This window comes from Hemiscyllium ocellatum, chromosome 3, assembly GCF_020745735.1.
Source record: "Hemiscyllium ocellatum isolate sHemOce1 chromosome 3, sHemOce1.pat.X.cur, whole genome shotgun sequence".
NCBI lineage: Eukaryota > Metazoa > Chordata > Chondrichthyes > Orectolobiformes > Hemiscylliidae > Hemiscyllium > Hemiscyllium ocellatum.
The window spans coordinates 8,963,967-8,988,514 of NC_083403.1; the positions used below are offsets into that span (position 1 = coordinate 8,963,967).

The following is a 24,548-nucleotide window of genomic DNA, read 5'->3' on the forward strand; positions in this document are numbered from 1 at the left end:
CTGTTGTACTATAATCTGGAGGTGTTGTGTGATTTTTAACTTCCTGGATAGAGTCATAGAGTCATACAGCACAGACCCTTTGGTTCAACTTGTCCATGTCTAATGTTTCCCAAACTAAACTAGTCCCGTTTGCCTGCACTTGACCCATATCCCTCCTGGACCTCTCCATCTCCATCAACGATGATCGGCTCAGCACTGACATTTTTTACAAACATACCGATTCACACAGCTACCTGGATTACATCTCCCTCCATCCTATCTCCTGCAAAAATGCTATCCCGTATTGCCAATTCTTCTGCCTCTGCTGCATCTGCTCCCAGGGGATCAATTCCACCACAGAACACACCAGATGGCCTCCTTCTTTAAAGACTGCAACTCCCATGTGGTTGAAGATGCCCTCCAACGCATCTCATCCACATCTCGCACCGCCACCCTTGAACCCCACCCCTCCAACCGCAACAAGGACAGAACCACCCAGTCCTCACCTCCCACCCTACCAACCAATCGCATCATTTGCCAACATTTTTGCTACTTCCAAAAGGATGCCGCCACCAGGAATATAGTTCCCTCCCACCCCTATCCGCTTTCCGCAAAGACCATTCCCTCCGCAACTACCTGGTCAAGTTCATGTCCCCCAAACAACCCACCCTCCCCTTCGGGCACCTTCCGCCACCGCAGGAATTGCAAAACCTGTGCCCACACCTCCCCCCCACCTCACTTCCGTCCAAGTCCCCAAAGGAGCCTTCCACATCCATCAAAGTTTCACCTGCACTTCCACACATGTCATTTATTGTACCGTTGCTCCCGATGTGGCCTCCTCTACATTGGAGACATCCGCACCAATCAACCCCACCGCCCCATGGCCGAACATTTCAACTCTCCCTCCAACTCTGCCAAAGACATGCAGATCCTGGGCCTCCTCCCCTGCCACTCCCTTCCCACCCGATGCCTGGTGGAAGAATGCCTCATCTTCTGCCTCAGGACCCTTCAACTCCATGGCATCAATGTGGACTTCACCAGTTTTCTCATTTCCCCTCTCCCCACTTTATCCCAGTTCCAACCTTGCTGCTCAGCACTATCCCTATACCTGTGCCACCTGTCAATCTTCCTTCCCACCTATCCACTCTACCTTGCTCTCCAACCTATCACCTTCACCCCCGGCTCCATCCACCTTTGCATTCTTAGCTACCTTCTCCTCAGCCCCACCCCCTCCCATTTATCTCTTCAACCCCGAGGCTCCCAACCTCATTCCTGATGAAGGGCTTTTGCCAGAAACATTGATTTTCCTGCTCCTCTGATGCTCTGCTATTACAGCACTACTCTAATCTTGACTCTAACCTCCAGTACCCACTTCTACCATATCTCACTAATTTTTTCCTGTCCAAATGCTTGTAAATGTCATACCTTACCAGGCCTTCATTTTCAGGTTGGCAAAAGTTCAACAGGAGGAGCCAAGAAAATCATCTTGCACAGACCTCAGCCTAGGAATGCCTTTCCAGCACAACTCCCAATCATTTTCCTAAGTTTCACCTCCATTCCCACTATGTCATCGTCCAAACATACCTGATCATAAAAGCTCTTCTACTCAAATTATCCTGTGCTGAATGGCAACACCCATTTGTGTCAACCTGGATTCTGGGACTTAGAATGTTTTAGTGTTTTTAGTGTCAGTCATGGGCAATGTGCTACTGATGCTGCTGGAAATCCTATGCTTCTGGCCAATCAAATTGTCCCAGAACTCTCTGAAGTTCAAGACTTCCTCCTCAGTGGAAGGAAACAAACTCTCATACTCAACCAATTATCACTGCTTAATTTTATTTGTCAGTTGTATAAATAATTGAGATGAGAATATAGAAGGCATGATTAGTAAGTTGGTTGATGACACCAAAATTTGCGGCATAGTAGACAATGAAGAAGGTTTTCTACAATTACAAATGGATCTTGGTCAAATGGGTCAATGGGCCGAAAAATGGCAGGTAGAGTCCAATCTAGATAAATGTGAGGTATTGCATTTTGGTACAACAAACAAGGGCTTATACAATTAATGGTCGGGCCTTGGGTAGTGTTGTAGAACAGAGGTACTTAGGGGTACAGGTGCAGGTTTGCTTCACAAGCAGAGTGTCATTGAAAAGGCGTTTAGCATGCTCATCTTCATTGCTCAGTTCGTTGAGTAGAAGGGTTGGGAAGTCATGTTGAGATTGTACAGGACATTGAGGTGAGGCCTCTCCTAGAATACTGTGTCCAGTTTCTCGTCACCCAATTATAGGAAGGATATTATTAAGCTGGAGAGAGTTCAGAAGAGATTTACTGGAATGTTGCCAGCTACGGAAAGTTTGGTAGAAGTGTATAACATAATGAGAGGGAAAGATAGAGTTAATGGTAGTTGTATTTTCCCTGGGATGGGGCATTTTGAGACTGGAGGCATAATTTTAAGGTGAGAGAGAGAGATTTAAAAAAGACATGAGAGGCAAATGTTTCACACAGCGGATAATTCCTATGTGGAATGAACTTCCTGAGGCAGTAGTGGATGCTGGTACAGTTACAATGTTTTTTAAAGATATTTAGATAGATGCATAAATAGAAAACGTTTGGAGAAATGTGGGCTAAGAGCAGACAGGTGGGACCAGTTTAGTTTGGGATTATGTTGGCATGGACTAGTTGGACCAAAGGCTCTATTGCTGTGATATATGACTCGATGACTCCACAAGCAGGAAACTCTTCCATCAAAAGATACGGCCCTTGGGAATTGTGTCAGAATTGGAAGAGCTGTCCCTATAGACTAAACAAACAACAACCTGTCAATGCCACAGACTCCTCCAATATTCCTCAATAGATCCTGACCCACTGGCAGGATTGACCCAAAAATGCTTTCAGTACAGTTGTATTTATTCATCAGAGAGTGGGCTAGGAATTCCTCACCATGCTATATAACCCGTGACAGGTCAAGCAAGGGTAGGGAAGCTTATTAATTACCACCTCCCTCAGCTAATCAATCTGTGCTCCTCCATGTAGAACACCTCTTTGAAGAAGCATTGAGCATAGAGAGGGCACCGAATATGCTACGACCAAGGAGCTTCTATATCCATCACCTAAAGTGATTTTATAGCACTGCTACTGGTCAGGTCCTGAAGGGCATATCTGTCAGAATGGCCCTGTGGCAGGTGTCAAGGGAAAAATGTACTTAATTTTATGCTCACCAGACTATCCATTGCAGATGTCTCTATCAATGATTGTATTGATCAGGTGACTGCCTCAAAACCCTTGAGAGTGCGACAAAGTCTAGAACTTAATTATTAGACAAAATCCCATCCAAACATGAGGAAACCATCCCTTATGTAGTCTCATGCTACCGCCATGCTCAATGGAATAGATTAAAGAGGCCATAACTGACCTCAAAGAAATACCATGGGTCATGAGTAACAAAAGAATTCTACACAAGTGCAATCTGTGACCACAGGGCCTGATATATCATTCAATCTGCCATCACCAATCAGAGGAGTGAACTGTGGTTCAAATGCGAGTACAGGAATGTATGCCAGGAGCAGAATTTAATATACTTGAAAATGAGGTGCCAACCTGAAGAAGCCAAATGCTAAATGCAATTTAATCAGCAAATTATAGAAGGAGCTAACATATTCTGCAAGCAATGCAGCAGAACAGAACTCTGGAGACCTGTCATATCCAATGATGATCAATGATGGGCTATTAAATAACTAACCAGGAAATGATGTTTGTCCCATGGCGGAAATGCCTATTATGAGGGGGCATAATTTTAAAGTAATTTGAGGAAGGTTTAGTGGAGATGTCAGAGGTAGGTTCTTTACTCAGAGAGTGGTGGATGCATGAAATGCACTGCCAGCAATGGTAATAGAGTCAGATACATTTGGGATATTTAAGTGACTCTTGGATAGGCATATGGAAGTTAGTACAATGAGTGGTATGTAGGTTAGAGAAGGATAAAAGGCCAGCAAATCATTAAGTGCCAAAAGGCTTGTACTGTGTTGCACCATTTTATGTCCTAATTGAGTGGCTTGTAATAGGTATTTCAGAGGGCAGTCAATAATCAACCACGTTGCTGTGGGTGTGGAGTCATATGTTAACAGACCAGGTAAGGGTACCACATTTCCTTCCCTGAAGGGCATTTGTGAATCAGATAGATTATTTTCCCCCGACTTTCAGCACTGGTTTCATGGTCATCTTTGGATTTCTAATTCCAGATATTTATTGAATTCAAATTCCACTGTCTGATACGGCAGGATTCAAACCCAGGCCCCCAGGACATAGTTGAAAATGTGTTGCTGGTTAAAGCACAGCAGGTTAGGCAGCATCCAAGGAATAGAAAATTCGACGCTTCGGGCATAAGCCCTTCATCAGGAAGGGCTTACGCCCGAAACGTCAAATTTCCTATTCCTTGGATGCTGCCTAACCTGCTGTGCTTTAACCAGCAACACATTTTCAACTGTGATCTCCAGCATCTGCAGACCTCATTTTTTTACCCCCAGGACATAGCTGAGTTTCCAAATTGATTATCTGATGATAATAGCACAAAGTCATTGCATCCCATAAATTTCACACCTCTCACTTTTTTTGTCAAAAACGTTTAGGGAATAATCTTGGAAATCATTTTAACTCAATCTTGATTATATATTTCAGAATTTGCTTGATGACTTCATGAGTAGCTGTTTTGCTAAAATCATTTCTTCACGGCATGCTTTACAACTTCTGCAGAGGTAAGTTGTCAGGCTAATGTTTAAAAATGCTCAAACATTTAAGTTCTGGAAATGATTAGCTTTATATTTTCAAATGAACTGCTTGAATTAAGGATGAAAAGAGTCATCGTATTTTTAGTTATATTTTCATGAAGGAAGTACCTTTTATGTCCCTCGTTCCATTTTTGTCTCTGATTCAGGGTATTATTTCAGTTTGAAAAGTCAGAGTGTAAAGCTAACTTCATCTTTTTGAGTTTTATAACTGGAGACATAAGACTATGTTTGCTTCACTAGTTGGAATACGATATGGAGCTTTGGGTACTTGTCATAAAGGTTTTTTGAGGTTTTTCTTTCTTTCATGGGTTGGGGGTGTCACTGGCTGGGCCAGCATATATTGCCCATCCTGAATGCTCAAAGGGCAATTAAGCATCAACCACATTGCTATGGTTCTGGGGTCACATGAAGACCATATCAGGTAAGAATGTCAGTTTCCTTCCATCAAGGACATTAGTAAACCAGATGGACTTTTCCCAATAATCTACAATGGATTCTTAATTAGATTCTTAATTCCAGATTTTGGTCGATTTCAAATTGCATTATCTGCCATATCAAGATTTGAACCCAGATCCCCAGAACATCACTTTGGATAAACAGACCATGAACGTAGCACTAGACCATCACCTCCCCCATTTTTTTTTAGGTTTTTGGATTAGAAGTATTTTTAACCTCTCCCTTTGCTGATAATATGAAATTCATCTTCCTGTACAACATCAATAGACCCAACGAACCATGGAAATTATGTAGCAGGAAGGGGCCATTCTGCCCAAAGCCACCCAGATGCCCTTTCTAATCCAATCTTCCTGCTTGCAGCCCATTGCCCTGCAGCTTACAGCACCTGCAGATCCAAGTGATTTTTGAAAGAGTTTGGGATCTCCGCCTCCACCACTAACTAAGGCAGCAAATTCCAGACTGTTACCACCTTCTGCATAAAAAAAAGGTTTTTCTTCACATCCCCTATAATCCTTCTGCCACTTAGCTTGAATCTATGACCCTTGGTTTTTTAACTGTCTGGCAAGGGAAACAGGTACCCCCTTTCCCTATATCTCTACCCCTCACAATTTTGTATACCTCAATCACGTTGCCCCGCAATCATGTTGCATCTGAACCTTCTCTGTTCCAAGGAAAACAACCCATCCTCTCCAATCTCTTCTTGTAGCAGCATTCTCGGAAGTCATCTCTGCATTTCTCCAGTGTAATTCTTCCTTCCTGTGATGTGGTAACCTGGACTGCACACGATACTCCAGTTATGGCCTCACCAGAATTTTGTACAATTTCATCATTATATTCCTACTTTTGTATCGTATACCTCTGACACTGAAGGAGAACATTCCATATTCCTACTTCACAACATCATCTACCTGTACTGCTACCTTAAGAGACTTGTGCATGTGCACACGAAGATCTCTCTCTTCATCTACTCCTCTCAGTATATTCCTGTTTATTGTGTATTCCATTTGCTGTTTTACCTCCTTAAAAGCATCACCTCAAATTCATCAGAGCTGAACTCCAGCTGCCATTTTTCTGTCCAGTCCAAGAACCCATCCGTATCATTTTAGAGCCTACAGATAGCATCTACACAATCCACTACATGACAATTTTTTGTATTGTCTGCAAATTTCCCAATTGTGCCCCCATATTCAAGTCCAAATTGCTAACGTATAAAATGAATAGCTGGGGTAGCAACATTGAACCCTGCAGAACACCACTTGAAACAGCTTTCCATTCTCAAAGACAGCCTTCAACCATTTGTTTCCTGTTATTATGCCAACTTCAGTTGAATTTGATACATTACCATGTATCCATAGCCTTTTACTTTTTTGACCAGTCTGTCATGTGGGACCTTGTCAACTGCCTTATTAAACTAAATCCATGGAGACAACATCCATTATGCAACCCTCATTGATCCTCCTTGTCACTTTCTCAAAGAATTCAATCACATTTGCAAGGCATAGCTTTCCCTTTACAAAGCCATGCTGACTGTTTCTGGCTATTCCATTCCTTTCTAAGTGAGTTTATCTGTTTCTCAAGATTGATTCTGACATCACCTCGGGCATCTCGGCAGGAGTCCTCAGGGTAGTGTCTATGATTCAACCATCTTCAGCTGTAATAATGACTTTTCCACCATCATGAGGTTGAATATGGGGGTGTTTGCTGATTATTGCATAATGTTCAGAACCATCTATGAATTCTATATAAGCCCTTTTGATTGCACCTGAACAAAGCTGGGACTAAGATCCTTGCAGCTTGATTTGCTCTATTTATTGGGAAGACTTTTAATTTATCAAGGTTGGGGTGTAGAGTCCAAAGGAGAATCATGGAGAAGAAATCCAAACTTGACAAAATAATCAGAAATGCATTTGGCTGTGGAATAGACAATTACAAGTTTGTGGGTGACGTCAGAGGGAGGAAGAAAAGAATGAAGTTTGAATCCGCGATGTATACGAATGCACAGTGATTTGGGATTTACAGGCTCAGATTGCCATGTGGAATTTTAATGTTACTGTGATAACAGATATCTAGCTCAGGGAAGGGCAAGATTGGATGTTAAATTTTCTTGGATATAACATATTTGGAAAAGAAATTAATAAGTAGGAGATGGAGTAGATAATTCAGCCCTTCGAGCCTGGGCTGCCATTTGATGCCATCATGGCAGATCTCATCTTGACCTGAATTTCACTTTCTTGCCTGCTGTTCATAACCCTTCAACCTACTACTAATCAAAAATATCCATCTACTTCTTAAGATTAGAGTGCTGCTGGAAATGCACAGTAGGTCAGGCAGCATCCGAGGAGCAGGAAAATCTGATGAAGGGCTCCTGCCCGAAACATCGCTTTTCCTGATCCTCACATCAATCTAATCTTGACTCTAATCTCCAGCATCTGCAGTCCTCACTTTCGCCTATCTCCTTCTTAAAGTTACTCAGTGTCTCAGAATCCTGAATTAGTAGTCACAACCTTTTGCGAGAATTAATATCCAACTCTGTTTTAAATCTGCCACACCTTTTCAAACTATAGTTGCTCATTCTAAATTGCCTCACATGAGGAAACATACTTACTATGTCTAATTTGTCAATCCCCTTTAGCAACTTATGTGGCTCAATTAGATCACCTCTTGTTCAACTAAATTCCAGAGAGGACAGGTCTAAACTGTTCAACTGCTTTTCATAAGACAACCCTCTCATCTCTGGAATAAGCAATTAAACCTCCTCTGAATTACATCCAAACCAACTTCATTCCTCCTTAAGTACAGGGACCAAACTTGTGACAGTACTTAAGGTGACTTCTCAGTAATGCCTTGTACAGTTGCAGCAACACTTCTCTATTTTTATTCTATTCCTTTAGAAATAATTGCCCAAATTCCACTTGTCTTTTCTATTAACTTCTGTCCCTGTGTCCTAGTTTTCTGTGGTTCATGCACAGATCCTTCTGAACCAAAGAAGTCGGAAGTTTCTCTCTATTTAGATAATAAATTGATTTTTATTTCTTTGACCAGAATTGTTGAAATCATATTTATCCATGTTAAATGTCATCCACCAAATGTTTGACCATTCATCGAACCTCTCCATATCTATTTGTAATTTTCCTTTTATTTCTTCATTGCAGCTTACTCTTCCATCTATTTTAGTGTCTTCTGCAAATTTGGTCGAAATAATTTCTATCCCTGCATTCAAGTCATGAATATAAGTCATAAATAGTTGACACCTGAGAACCAAACCCTGTGGCATCCCACTGGTTACATCCTGCCAACCAGATAAAAATCCATATATCCCTTCTTTCTGCTTTCCATTACATAGCCAATCCTCTGTCCAAGCAACTAAATTAACTGTAACCTCATGTGATGTTATCTTGTGCATTAACCTTTTGTGCAGCATCTTATCAAATGTCCAGATGTATCACACCTACAGGATTCCCATTACATTATATGTATTGTTTGTTTGATCTTCAAAGATATCTAACAAGTTAGTCAAACATGATTCATAAAACTGTGCTGACTCTGATGGAAGAAGGGCTTATGCCCGAAACGTTGAATCTCCTATTCCTTGGATGCTGCCTGACCTGCTGCGCTTTTCCAGCAACACATTTTCAGCTCTGATCTCCAGCATCTGCAGTCCTCACTTTCTCCTCTGATGGATTGTATTTTGACTTTGTAAAGGCCTGTTATTAGAGTCATAGAGATGTACAGCATGGAAACAAACCCTTCGTTCCAACTCGTCCAGTGCCGACCAGATGTCCCAACCTAATCTGGTCGCATTTACCAGCACTTGGCCCATATTCCTCTAAGGAAAAAGTGAGGTCTGATGAAGAGCTTATGCCCGAAACGTCGAATTTCCTGTTCCTTGGATGCTTCCTGACCTGCTGCGCTTTTCCAGCAACACATTTTCAGCCATATTCCTCTAAATCCTTCATATTCATATACTCATCCAGATGTCTTTTAAATGTTTAATTATTTCCTTAATAATAGATTCTTATAATGACACGAGTTAAACATATTGGTTTGTAGTTTCTAACTTTCTGCCCCATCCTTTCTGAATAATTTGGAGATGCCAATGTTGGACTGGTGTACAATGTAAAAATCACAAAATGCCAGGTTATAGTCCAACAGTTTTAACTGGAAGCACACTAGCAACCACCTGATGAAAGAGTGGCGCTCCAAAAGCAAGTGTGCTTCCAATTAAATCTGTTGGACTATAACCTGGTGTTGTGTGATTTTTCATTTTCTGAACAAAGGCATCCTACTATCATTTTAGAGTTATAGAGATGTACAGGATGGAAACAGACCCTTTAATCCAATCTATCCGAAATTAATCTAGTCCCATTTGCCAGCAATTGGCCTCTTATCCACTAAACACTTTCTATTCATATACTCATCCACATGCCTTTCAAATGTTGTAATTGTACCAGCCGCCACCATTTTCTCTGGCAACTCATTCCACCTCTGCATGAAAAAGTTGCTCCTCATATCCCCTTTAAATCTTTCACCTCACACTTTCAACCTATGTTCTCTAGTGTTGGATTCCCCAACCCTGGGGAAAAGAACTTGACTATTCACCCTAACCATGTTGTCATGATTTTATCAACCTCTATAAGGTCACCCTTCAACCTCTGACACTCCAGGGAAAGTAGCCCCAGTCTATTCAGCCTCCCTCTATAGCTCAAACCCTCCAGTCCTGGCAACATCCTTGTAAATCTTGTCTGAACCCTGTCAAGTTTCACAACATCTTTTCTATAGTGGCGAGAACTGAATTGAATGCAATAATCTTGTACAGCTGACCTCCTAACTCCTATACACAATGCACTGAATAATAAAGGCAAGCGTATCAAATGGTTTCTTCACTAGACTGTCTACCTGCACCATCATCTTCAAGGAATGTTGAATCTGCATTCCAACATCTCTTTGTTCAGCAACGCTCTCCATTAAATGTATCTGCCCTACCTTGATTTGCCCTACCAAATTATAGCACCTCATGTTTATCTAGATTAAACTCTATCTGCCACTTTTCAGTCCAACGGCCTATCTGATCAGGATTGCTCTGAGGTAACCTTCTTGGCTTACCACTACACAACCAATTATGGTGTCATCTGTAAACTTACTAACCATTCCTCCTATAATCATACTTCACTCTTTTATATAAATGACAAAATACAGTGGACCCAGAACTGACCCTTGAGGCACACTACTGGTCACAGGCCTGTAGTCCAGAAAGCAACCATCATCACCCTCTGTCTCCTACCTTCAAGCCAGTTTTGTATCCAAATGCCTAGTTCTCTCTGTATTCCACGTGAGATAGCCTTGTTAACCAGTCTACCATGTAGAACCTTGTTGAATACCTGACCAAAGTCCATTTTGACAGTGTCCACCACTCTGCCTTCATAAATCCTCTTTGTCACTTCTTCAAAAGGCTCGAGCAAGTTTGTAAGACATGATTTCCTAATCACAAAGCCATGTTGACTATCCCTAATCAGTCCTTGCCTTTCTAAATGCATGTGAATCATGTCCCTCAGAATCCCCTCAAACAACTTGCCCACTACTGATGTCAGGCTCACTGGTCTATATATCCCAGATTTTCCTTATCCCCTTTCTTAATGGCACCACTTTAGCCAACCTCCAGTCTCCTTGCACCTCACCCATGGCTATCAATGGTACAAATATCTCAGCAAGGGGCCCTACAATCACTTCCTTAGCTTCCCACTTGTTCTCGGGTACACTCGATCAGATCCCAGGGATTTATCCACCTTAATACATTTTAAGGCATCCAGCACTCCTCCTCTGTAATATTGATACTTTTCTAGAATTGCTGTTTATTTCCTGAAGTCCTGTGGCTCCTGTATCTTTCTCCATAGTAAACACCAATGCAAAATATTTATTTGGTATCTCACCCAAGTCCTGCGGTTCCATAGATAGGTGTCCTTGCTGAAATTTAAGGGGCCCTATTCTCTCCCTATTACTCTTTTATCCTTAATGTATTTGTAGAATCCCGTTGGATTCTCCTTAACCTTATTTGCCAAAGGTATCTTATTCTTGCCCTGCTGATTTCCCTCTTACGTATACACCTACTGCCCTAAGTCTAGATTAGAGTGGTGCAGGAAAAACACAGCATGTCAGGCAGCAGCTGAGGAGCAGGTGCTTTTCCAGCACCACTCTAATCTAGACTCTGATCTCCAGCATCTGCAGTCCTCACTTTCGCCTACTGCTCTTATACTCTACTAGGGATTCATTCGATCTCTGCTCTATATACCTGACATATGCTTCCTTCTTCATTACCAGAACCTCAATTTCTCTAGATTTCCAGCAGTCCCTGCATCTACCAGTCTTGCCCTTCGTCCTCACAGGAACACAATATCTTGGGACTCTTGTTATCTCATTTTTGAAAGCTTTCCACTTTCCAGTTGTTCCTTTACCTGCAAATATCTGCCCCAGACAACTTCTGAAATTTCTTACCTAATATGAAAGAAAGTTTGAATTGTTGTAACTGATGAATCCATTTCTCCTGCTGCCACTTCCTTTAAGACTCTAAGATGTCAACTATTCAGCCCCAAGTTTGCTCAGTAATTTTTCCAGAGTGATGACGATTGTTCTAATTTCTTCCCTGTTTATAAACTCTGCATCACCTAATACTGTTGGGGATGGGACTAGTGCCTTCTGCTCTGAAAACTGAAGCAAAATATTGGTTTTGTGACTATGCCATTTCTGTTCCCATTATTAACTCCCCATCACATCCTCGAAGTGACAAACATCCACTTTATTTATGTCCTTCCTTTTATATATCCACAAAAGGCTTTGCTGTCTGTTTTTATTTCTTTTGCTAGTTTTCTTTCATAATTTATCTTCACTCTATTTATAAATTATTTAGTAAATCTTTGTTGATCTTTAAAAATTTCCCAATCTTCCAAAATGCAACTTGCCTTTACAATATGGCATGCCTTAGTTTTTGTTTTTATGTTATCTTTAACTTTATTGCTTAACCATAGTTGCTTTCTCCACCCTTAGATTTTCTTCTTTCTTTCTGGAATATACTTTTGGTGGAAGCAATTGAACATCTCTTTAAACATCTGCTACTGCTCATCAACTGTCCTACCTTATACGCTTTCCAACCAGCCCACCAGGTTCAGGTCTGTCCTCAAAGGTAATTTGTTTAAACAAAGGGCCTTTATTTAACTCCAGAAAACCAGTGTGGGATTCCAGTTTCTCGCTCGCCAACTGAATTTGAAATTCTAGCATGCTATGATCACTCCACCTCATTTAACAGTGGAGTGGAAGATCCTTTCCTCTCAGGTAATTAATTAATCACACCTCATTAAACAGTGCCAATTTCAGAATAGCCTGTGCCTTGGTTTATTCCACAACATATTACTCCAAAATACAGTTTCTCATACATTCAATGAACTCTCCCTCAAAATTACCCTTGCCAATTTGATTAATCTAGTCCATCGGCTTATCAAAATCAACCAGTATTATTGCTGTACCTTTCCTCCAAGTCCCCAGTATTTCCTGGTTTACTGTGCCCTACTGTTGGGGGTCTGTAGATTACTCCCACTAGGGGCTTCTTTCCCTTACTAGTTCTAATACCTATCCAGACTGATTATATGTCTTGATCTCCAGTTCTGATATAATTTCTCACTATAACACTGATCTTGCTTTACTAACAATGTTTCATCACCATATTTTCCTTCCTGCTTATCCTTCCAGAATACTGAATATATTTGGATATTCAATTTCCAAACCTGGTCTCCCAGCAACCATATTACAGTAGTCACCAGGAAATCATGCCCCTTTGTCTCTTTTGGGCTGTTAACTCATTAATTTTATTCTAAATGCTTCATGTATTACTAGCCTGTATTCCGAATTCCCCTTTAACTAGGATTTTCTGTTTTTCCATGCAACTGACACGTCTCACCAAACCATCCACTATTCAGTTTAAATCTCAATCTACAGCTCTAATTATGTGATTCGCCAGGAACTTGAAAGAGTTCAGAAAGGATTTACAAGGATGTTGCCAAGGTTGGAGGGTTTGAGCTATAGAAACAAATGAGTAGGTTGGGGTTATTTTCCCTGAAGAGTTGGAAACGGAGATGTGACCTTACTGGGGTTTATCAATCATGAAGGGCATGGAAATGGTGAGTAGCCAAGGGTAGGAGAATGTAAAACCAGACAGTACAGGTTTAAGGTGAGAGGTGAAAGATTTAAATGGACAATTTTTTCACACAGAGGATGGTGTGTGTATGGAATGAGCTGCCAGAGGAAGTGGTGGAGGCTGGTACAATTATACCATTTAAGACACATCTGGATGGGTATATGAATAGGAAGGGTTGAGAGGGATATGGGACAAGTGTTAGCAAGTGTGACAAAATTAAATTAAGATATCTGGTTGGCAGGGACGAGTTCAACCCAAGAATCTGTTTCTGTACTGTACTGCTCTATGATTCTGGTTCCAACAGATTCAGGTGGAGCCATTCCCACCGGGACATCATTCTCTTTTCTTAGTACTGTGCCAATATCCCACAAGTTTGGCTCCATTTCTCCTACACCAATCTTTGAGCCATGCATTTCTTCTTCAATCGTTGTGGCCCTGTGGCAATGAGCTTGTGGCTCAGGTAGTAATCCAGAGATTACTGCCCTGATGGTTCTGCTTTTTAATTGAGCTCCTATCGTGTTCCATATTTCCTTGTTCTATTTATATTGGTGATACTAATGTGAACCATGACAATTAGGTGTTACCCCTCCCATTCCAAGTTCCTCTGCAGGCCAAATGAGATATCCTGAATGAATTCAGAAACCAGGGAGGCAACAGAATGCTGTCAATCCTGGCTGCAGAAAACAGTGTCTGATCCCCTGACTATATTATCCTGGAGTATAACTACATTTCTTTTTTCTCTCTCCTCTTGAATGGTTCCCTGTACCACATTTCTATAATCAATTTGCCCATTTTCTCTACTGTCCCTGCTGTCAGCCATACAGGGTCAAGGACAAGCACTGAGGCTCCTGCAACATTACCCCCTGGATCCCCTTGCCCATTGTCACACCTCCTGTCCCTGACTACTGACCATATTCAAGATAGTTAACCTAAGGGTGTGACTACTTCCTAAATGCAGTGTCCATGGAATTCTTTCTTTTCCTGATATCTAGTAGTTTTCAAAGCTCTGACTCTAGTTCATCACCCCAAGCAGGCAGTGATCACCTAGGCAAGTAGGGAGTACCCATCTCACTCCTGACTGCCGTATGAATGGTGGATAGACTTTGGGGAATCAGAAGGTCACTCAGTACAGTGTTTTTGACATCTGATTTACTTTTGTTGTCACAATATTTATAAGGCTAGTCTTTTGCAATTCCTGATCAGTGGCAATCCTTGGCTGTGAGGTTATGCAGGAAAAAGTGAGGACTGCAGATGCTGGAGATCAGAGCTGAAAATGTGAAAAAGCGCAGCATGTCAGGCAGCATCCAAGGAGCAGGAGAATCGATGTTTCGGGCATAAGCCCTTCTTCAGGAAGGTTATGCACTTTGATTTAATTTGATTTGATTTTGTTTGATTTATTATGGTTACATGTACCTAAGTACAGTGATAAGCTGTATCTTGTGAGCAGTATAGGTGGATCATAGCAACCAAGAACATATCGACCATAGGGTGCTTAGAGTGCAGCATATAGTGCATTCAGGTTATAATGCATAGGTTGTGTCCAAAGCAAGATCAACATTATTTGAAGTTAGAGAGTCCATTCATCCGTCTAATAACAGCAGGGAAGAAGCTGTTCTTGAACCCATTGGTGCATGTATGCAAGCTTCTGTATCTCCTGCTAATTGAAGAGGTTGTAGGAGAACATTACTGGGTGGGAAGAGTCTTTGTATTGACAGCCTTTCCATGGCAATGAGAAGTGTAAATAGAGTCCATGAATTGGAGGTTGGCTTCCGTGATGGTCTGGGTTGTGCTCACAATGTTCTGTAGATTCTTACGGTCCTGAGCAGAGCAGTATTCTTTCTATGCTGCATCAGTAAAAATTGATAATGGTCTTCATGGACATGCAGAATTTTCTAAGCTGCCTGAGAAAGAAGAGGCATTGTTGTGCCTTCTTGACCATTGTATCTACGTAGGAAGTCCAAGACAGGTTGTCGTTTATTATTATTCCTGGGAACCTGGCCCTCTCAGCCTCCATTCTTTCCTATATGGGGAAAGGCTTTGGAAATCAGGTGCACAAAGGGATTTGAGAGTCCTGGTGCAGGATTCTTTAAATGCAGGTTTAGTTAACATGTTGTTAGGAGGCAAATACAATGTTAGGATTCATTTCAAGTCAGCTATAATAAAAAAACAACCATGTACTGCTGAACTGTATGAGGCTCTGGGCAAGCTGTATTTGAAATATTGCGAATGATTTTAAGCCCCAAATATACAGAAGGATGTGCTGGTGAGGAGGTTTGCAAGAATGAACCTGAGGATGAAAAGCTTGTCCTAAGGAGTTAAAAATCACACAACACCAGGTTATAGTCTGACACGTTTAATTGGAAGCACTAGCTTTCAGAGTGCTGCTTCTTCATCAGGTGGTTGTCATATGGATGGAATTTAAGAGAATGAGGGGTATCTGATTGAAACTTACAGAGTACTGAGAGGCCTGGCTAGAGTGGATGTAGAGATGTTTCCATTCGTACAAGTGTCTCTGACCAAACGGCACAGTGTCAGCCATGATTGAATGGCAGACAGACTGAATCAGCTGAATGGTCTCATTCTGCTCCTTTCTCTTATAGTTACACGTGTATTTTATTTATAGTGGAAGTTTCAGTGGGAACATCATTGAATGTGAAGGAGCAATAGTTAGATTCTGTCTCCTTGGAGCTGGTCACTGCCTGGCATATGTGTGACAAAGTTTTTACTTGCCATTTATCTGCCCAAACTGGATATTGTCTAGATTGTGTTGCATTTGGAAATGGACTGGTTCAGCATCTGAGGATTTGTGAATGATGCTGAACATTGCGCAATTTTCAGTGAACATACCTCCTTCCGATATTATGATGGAATGATAAGCTTATTGATAAAGCAGTTGAAGATGTTTGGGCTTTGGACATTACTCTGTGGATTTCTTGCAGAGATGTTCTGGAGCTGAGATGTCTGACCTCAAACAACTAAATTTATTTTCCTCAATGGTAATTAAGATTCCATGATAGAATACTCTGCACCTGCCTGGATGTTGCTACCCAACAATACACTGGAAATGCTAAAACTACACCATCTAGGACAAACCAGTTCACTTAATCAGCATTCCAGTCATCATCTAATTATCATTCCCTTCACCAACACTGGTGCCCCACAAGGGCTACAGTCTGTTTAACATGCAAGATGCACTGCAACAATATGTTTTCTTTGGTAGTACTATATAAACAAGTAAACCTTAACGGAGGAGAAAGTGAGGACTGCAGATGCTGGAGATTAGAGCTGAAAATGTGTTGCTGGAAAAGCGCAGCAGGTCAGGCAGCATCCAAGGAGCAGGAGAATCGACGTTTCAGGCATGAGCCCTTCTTCAGGAATTCCTGAAGAAGGGCTCATGACCGAAACGTCGATTCTCCTGCTCCTTGGATGCTGCCTGACCTGCTGCGCTTTTCCAGCAACACATTTTCAATTAATCCTTAATACCTGGAAAGGGGAGGTCAATAAATTTGTAGGATAATCTCTGACTACATATGTCCATCTAAATCACGCACCATCCTCACTCGGTACCACTTTGCTGTTCTTTGACTGTAGCGTCAAATATTTGAAATTGCCTTCCTAACAGCACTGTGGACAGACACATACAAAATGCACTGCAGATGTTGAATAATTCACTATTATCATCTCAAGAGAAATTTGGGTTCGTGAACAAACTTGCCAATGGTACTCAGACATCATTTAAGCCAATTGGTCATACTGAGACATACAATGAACATGTAAAGATAACTGAACATAAGGCAAAGTAATCTCAGAAAGTGGGAAATCTGAATTCTAGAGACTTTTTTTTTGTTTTTGGAACACATTATGTCTCAGGTATCTTGATGATCTAATTGTCTGAAGGTGAAATGTTTTTTGGATACTTTTTCCAATGGTTGTAGGAGACCAAAAATTGTCAGGTTTGCAAATAACTTGAACACTGTGTTTGTCTTTTGCTGTTTTGCTGATAAAACTATGTGAGGATCTTGCTGAGATCATTCAAACATAATTTCCATAAACTCCTGGCTGTCTGTTAGGTGACTCACAAATTAGTGGACATCTTCAAAATATATTTGTAGGAATGGAAGAGTAATTATTCTGAAGCATTTTAATATTATGCATATTATATTCTCACCCAGTAGAGTGAGTCACCACAACAATAACACAAAGTCTTCAGCCACAATCCTGTTACACGTGTCTGCCTGCAGCATTAGTTAAATAAGGGTTAGAGATTGAAAATTTGTTCAAAAAATGATAAATATTATTGCAAATTTTAATGTGCATCATTCTTCCCTGTGCTAGCATTGTGACTTTGATTTTAAATACTTATTTCTGGGCTGTTATCTTAATATCAAACATTTTTTCAATTTATTATACAATTGTAATATCTGATTTTCATGATTTCTGTTGGATAGCAGTTTATATGTGCTAAACTTTAGATTTCAGAAATTGAATATACGATCTCTTGAGTCAGAAATTGAAATGACAGTTGAACGTATTCTTCAACACTATTTTGGAGAGTTAATGGCTATACAAAAGGTAAGAATAGTTACTTTAATAAGACTTTCTGATGTGCACAATTACATTTGTAATTCTTTATTAATGAAGTCATATGTGCAACTTGAAAATTCTAGTCAGTCATGATTCAGCAGGAAGTATAGACAAAAAAAGCACAAAAATATTTATTTTTCAATGTAGTCATTACTGTAAGGAATTAGACAATTTGACGATCGAGACCATATTAGCTCTCACAACTTCAAAACTATACTAGCTGTCACAAATTCAGTGAACACTGACTATTGATGGATATGCAGGATTGGGTAGAAATTAAAATATTGGCTTCTCCCAAGTCCTGAGGGCTCAAAAGAGCAGAAGCCCTAAAAGAACATAGAATGTGTAAGGAGGAGCTTAAAGAGGAAATTAGGACATCAAAAAGATTAAGACATATAAAATGATTGAAAATCCAAAGTTATTTTATAAGTTCAGAAGATTTGGAGCTGAATTAAGCCGTTCGGCCCATCGAGTCTGCTCTGCCATTTGATCATGGCTGATATGCTCTTCAACCCCATTTTCCTGCCTTCCTCCCATATCCCCTCAACCGATTACCAATTAAAAATCTATCTATGTCCTCCTTAAACTTACTTACTGTCCCAGCATCCACCAGACTTTGGAGTAGCAAATTTCACAGGTTCGCAACCCTTTGGAAGAAGTAGTTTCTCCTCAACTCTGTCTGAAATTTGCTACTCCTTATCCAAAGACTATGACCTCCTGTCATAGAATGCCCCACAAGAGGAAGCATCTGCTCATCGTCTATTTTATCCATACCTTTTAAAATCTTTGCATATCTCAATTTGATCTCCTCTCATTCTTCTAAATTACAAAGAGTATAGGCATAAACTGTTCAATCTCTTTTCATGCAAAAAACCCTTCATCCCTGGGATCAATCTAGTGAACTTCCTCTGAACTGTCTCCAGTGCCACTACATCTTTTCTCAAATAAGGGGACCAAAACTGTGTACAATACTCCAGGTCTCACCAATACCTTGTTTAGTTGCAACAATACTTCCTTACCTTTATACTTTAATCCTTTCACTATAAAAGCCAACATTCCATTCCCTTTCTTTATTGTCTGCTGTACCTGCATGCTAGTTTCCTTTCCTGAAGAAGGCTCATGCCCGAAATGTTGATTCTCCTGCTCCTTGGATGCTGCCTGACCTGCTGCGCTTTTCCAGCAACACATTTTCAGCTCTGATCTCCAGCATCTACAGTCCTCACTTTCTCCTGCTAGTTTCCTGTGACTCATGAATAAGGACACCCAGATCCCTCTGCCCCGGAGCACCAAGTCTCTCCCCATTTAGATTATAGGTGGCCTTCCCATTTATTCCACTCAAATGCATGACCTCACATGTACTCACATTAAATTCCATCTATCACATTTTGGCCCACTCTCCTAACCTATCTGTGTCCATTTGTAAGGTTCTTATTTCCTCACTGCAATTTAGCATCCCGCCTATTTTTGTGTCATCCGCAAATTTGGCTAGAGCCTTCTATCTCTGTATCCATGACTTGGAGGTGCCGGTGTTGGACTGGGATGGTCAAAGTTAAAAATCACACAACATCAGGTTTTTGTCCAACAGTTTTATTTGGAAGCGCTAGCTTTTGGAGCGCTGCTCCTTCATCAGGTGGCTGTCAAGATTAAGATCATGCTCACAGAACTTATAGCTAAAGGAGTCCAGTGTCATGGAGATATGATGCAATAAGCAATCTTAAATTAAAACTTTCATCTCTTATAATGGGATATGCTGGTTTATGTTCTTTGATCTGTAAATCCCAGAATTTCTTTCAAATTACATTCTCAAATTAGCTCAGTTTTTTAAACAATAGGTGTGAATCTGTCTGTGTCCTGTGTACATGGAAGTTTTTTTTTCGAGAGTTTAACTCACTGTCACATATCTTCCTGGTATGTGCACCTTGAAGAAGTTCTGCTCATCTCTCCAACAGAATTTTCATTCAAATCTTTTTTTCTTTTTGTTGTTCACCAATATTAACTTTGCTGTCACTCATGGTGTTTGACTAGATATTTGCAAAACCTCACTTCCACTGCCATATAGCATTCCTCACTGACTGCCTCTGGCTCAGACTCACCCCACATGGATTCCAACTCAGGTTTCATCCTTCATGTTTTGAATCTACGCAGGAACACAGGTATCTCCTTAATATTCAACATTCCTCAGAGCTGTTCTTGCTGCATCCTGAGATCGACATCTCAATGCCATGCATCACCATATGCACACTCTCGAATTGTTTTGAAGAAAGACCACTGGACTCAAAACATTAACTCTAATTTCTCTCCACATATGCTGCCAAACCTGCTGGGATTTTCCAGCAATTTCTGTTTTATTTCAGATTTCCAGCATCTATAGTTCCTTTAGGTTTTTTTGTCTACATTTTGAGGAAAAATCTTTTCATACAGCAAGTGCTTAAGATCTCGAATGTACGTGGAACGTTACAGCGCAGTACAGACCCTGCGGTCCTCGATGTTGCGCCGACCTGTGAAATTAACCTGATGCCCATCTAACCTATACCATTCCATTATTATCCATATGTATGTCCAATGCCCATTTAAATGCCCTTAACATCAACAAGTCTACTACTGTTGCAGGCAGGCCATTCCAAGTCCCTATTACTCTCTGAGTAAAGAAACTACCCCTAATATCTGTCCTAAATCTTTCACTCCTCATGTTAGCCTTCACCACCCGAGGATAAAGGCTTTCACTGTCTACCCTATCTAACCCTCTGATTATCTTATATGTCTTGATTAAGTCACCTCTCAACCTTCTTCTCTCCAAAGAAAACAGCCTCAGTTCCCTCAGCCTTTTTTTGTAAGTCCTTCCTTCCAGGAACATCCGTTAATTTCCTCTGAAACCTTTCCAAAGCTTCCACATCCTTCCTATAATGCATTGACTAGAACTGGCCTTACCAGTGTCTTGTACTTACTGAGATTGTGTTGGAAGCATGTTCAAAATACTCAGAAAATGATTGCACTGTTATTTGAAAAGAAAGCATATGCAGGGTTATGAGAGAAGATGGGAGATTGGCACTAAGTGCATTATTCATTTGGAAGATAATTCAGGCACAATGAGCAGAATGGTGTCCTTCTTCTGTGCAACAACGATTGTGATTCTCTATGAACTTGTCTCCTGTGCTATCTTTGCAAATTCGTCCAATCAGTGTGAAGATGTAAAACTCCGATAATTGTAGTGTCTTTCTGAGAAGCCCATACTATTTTTCCGATTACAACTTCCTGACTTTATGAATGAGTCTACCATGGGGAACCTTATCAAATGCCTCCTCGTTCTCCTGTGGAGAGTGAAGAGGCAAAAATCTTTGCCAGTGGCTTAGCAACCTCCTTTCTCGCTTCCTGGAGCAGCCTAGGATAAATCTAGTCTGGCTCTGGGGACTTATCAATTTTAATGTTTTCTAAAATTTCCAACTTCATCAATCTTGATCTGATCAAGCCTGTATCCCAGCTCCTCAAAGTTTTTATTCACAAAAAGGTCCCTTTCCTTAGAAAAAACTGAAGCAAAATACTCATTTAGGGCTTTCCCTATTTGCTCATGCTCCACACACAAGTTCTCTATGCTATCCCTGATCGTCCCTACCTTCTCCCTGATCATTCTCTTATACCTCACATATGAGTAAAATGCCTTTGGGTTCTCCCTAATCCTGTTTGCCAAGCCTTTTTCGTGCCCCCTCCTGGCTCTCCTCAGTCCATTTCTGTGCTCCTTTCTACAAAGCCTGTAATCCTCTAGAGCTGTGATAGATCCTTGCTTCCTCCACCTTACGTAAGCTGCCTTCTTCCTTTTGACAAGAAGTTCCTCTGTTCTCGTCATTCAAGGTTCCTTAATCTTACCCCTTCTTACCTGTCTCAGAGGAATAAATGCGTGCATCACTTGCAACAACTGCTCCTTCAACAGTCTCCACGTGTCTGCTGTGCCTTTTCTGTGGAACAATTGCTCCTAGTCTGTACTTCCTGTCTGATAGCATCATAATTTCCTTTTTTCCAATTAAATATTTTCCCTCGGTAACTGCTCCTTTCCCTCTCTAAGGCTATGTTAAATGTTAGGCGGCTGTGATCACTGTCACCAAAGTGTTCTCCCACTGCGAGATCTGACACCTGTCCTGGCTCTAAACTGAAGTTTAATATGCAAAAGAAATTAAGATAAAATAGAATAAACTGGACTATTTACACATAATACATGTAAAAAATTTTAAAAAAGGATATTTGTATCATCGATAGTCACAGGTGAGGTGCTGGAACATTGGAGGGTGGCTAATGTGGTGCCGCTATTTAAGAAAGGCGGTAAGGAAAAGTCAGGGAACTATAGACCAGTGAGCCCCTGACATCGGCGGTGTGAAAGTTGTTGGAGGGAATCCTGAGAGACAGAATTTACATGTATTTGGACAGGCAGGGGCTGATTAGAGACAGTCAGCATGGCTTTGTGTATGGGAAATCATATCTCCCAAATTTGATTGAGTTTTTGAAGAAGTAACAAAGAGTGTTGATGAGGACAAAGTGGTAGACATGATCTATATGGACTTCAGTAAAGCATTCAGCAAGGTTTCTCGTGGGAGACTGGTTAGCAAGATTAGATCTCATGAAATACAGGGATAGCTAGCCATTTGGATATAGAACTGGTTCAAAGATAGAAGACAGACGGTGGATGTGGAGGTTTGCATTTCAGACTGGAGGCCTGTGACCAGTGGTGTGCCACAAGGATCCACTATTTTTCAGCATTTATATAAATGATTTGGAGTGAACATAGGAGGAAAAGTAAGTAAGTTTGCAGATGACACCAAAATTGGAGGCATAGTGGACAGCAAAGAAGGTTACCTCAGAGTACAATGGGATCTTTATCAGATGGACCAATGGGCTTAGCAGTGATAGTTGGAGTTTAATTTAGATAAATATGAGGTCTGCATTTTTGGAAAAGCAAATCAGAGCAGCACTTATACACTTAATGGTAAGGTTCTGAGGACTGTTGCTGAACAAAGAAACCTTGAAATGCAGGTCACATTTCCTTGAAACCAGATACAGAGGAACCTCGATTATCCGAATACCAATTATCCGAAAATTGATTATCCGAAGGAGATCTCAAGCTCCCAATGGAAACATTACATCAAAGATGTGGTTCTAACAGTGATCGCATCTTTTGTTTATAGTGATTAAGCAGGCACTGTCTCCAAATGATTATCTGCTCGCCTCTCTCTGTCCCCACACTTTCCCTGGAGTTTTACACAGGTGTGTACCCTAACCCACTCACCTCCATCCCTCCCCACACCTTGATAATCTCTCCAACATTTTCCTGTGCAGGGCAAAGGTGGAACCTGTTGTGGGCAGCACGGTGGCACAGTGGTTAGCACTGCTGCCTCACAGCGCCTGAGACCTGGGTTCAATTCCCGAATCAGGCGACTGACTGTGTGGAGTTTGCACATTCTCCCCGTGTCTGCGTGGGTTTTCTCTGGGTGCTCCGGTTTCCTCCCACAATCCAAAGGTGTGCGGGTCAGGTGAATTGGCCATGCTAAATTGCCCGTAGTGTTAGGTAAGGGGTAAATGTAGGGGTATGGGTGGGTTGTGCTTCGGTGGGTCGGTGTGGACTTGTTGGGCAAAACGTTGTGTGTGCAGATGATACGAAGTTAGGTGGACAGGCAGGTAGTACTGAGGAAGTGGGGAGGTTACAGAAGGATCTAGACAGTTTGAGAGAGTGGTCCAGGAAATGGCTGATGGAATTCAACGTGAGCAAATGCGAGGTCTTGCACTTTGGCAAAAAAAAATAAAAGCATAGACTACTTTCTGAACGGTGAGAAAATTCGTAAAGCCAAAGTACAAAGGGATCTGGGAGTGCAAGTCGAGGATTTTCTAAAGGTAAACATGCAGCTGGAGTCCGTGATTAAGAAAGCAAATGCAATGTTGTCACTTATCTCAAGAAGGTTGGAATATGAAAGCATCGTTGTGCTACTGAGACTTTATAAAGCTTTGGTTAGGCCCATTTGGATACTGTGTCCAGTTTTGGTCCCCACACCTCAGGAAGGACATATTGGCACTGGAACGTGTCCAGCGGAGATTCACACGGATGATCCCTGGAATGGTAGGTCTAACATACGACGAACGGCTGAGGGGATCCTGGGATTGTATTCATTGGAGTTTAGAAGATTGAGGGGAGACTTAATAGAAACTAACAAGGTAATACATGGCTTGGAAAGGGTGGACGCTAAAAAATTGTTTTCGTTAGGCGAGGAGACTAGGACCCGTGGGCACAGCCTTCAAATTAGAGGGGGTAAATTCAGAACAGAAATGCGGAGACATTTCTTCAGCCAGAGAGTGGTGGGCCTGTGGAATTCATTGCCGCAGAGTGCAGTAGAAGCCAGGACGCTAAATGTCTTCAAGGCAGAGATCGATAGATTCTTGTTGTCTCGAGGAATTAAGGGCTAAGGGGAGAATGCTGGTAAGTGGAGTTGAAATGCCCATCAAGTAAAAAATGAGGTCTGCAGATGCTGGAGATCACAGCTGCAAATGTGTTGCTGGTCAAAGCACAGCAGGCCAGGCAGCATCTC

At 41.3% G+C, this 24,548-nt stretch overlaps 1 protein-coding gene across 1 annotated transcript in view; it reads left to right on the forward strand.

Annotated features, from left to right (window-relative positions):
- Positions 1–24,548, forward strand: part of LOC132834399 (dynein axonemal heavy chain 8-like) — a 1,143,262-nt gene that overhangs the window by 224,279 nt on the left and 894,435 nt on the right. Inside the window, exons 13-14 of the mRNA XM_060853284.1 lie at positions 4,654–4,730; positions 17,874–17,973. Of these exons, the coding sequence (XP_060709267.1) occupies positions 4,654–4,730; positions 17,874–17,973 (177 nt within the window). The remainder of the gene's footprint in view (positions 1–4,653; positions 4,731–17,873; positions 17,974–24,548) is intronic.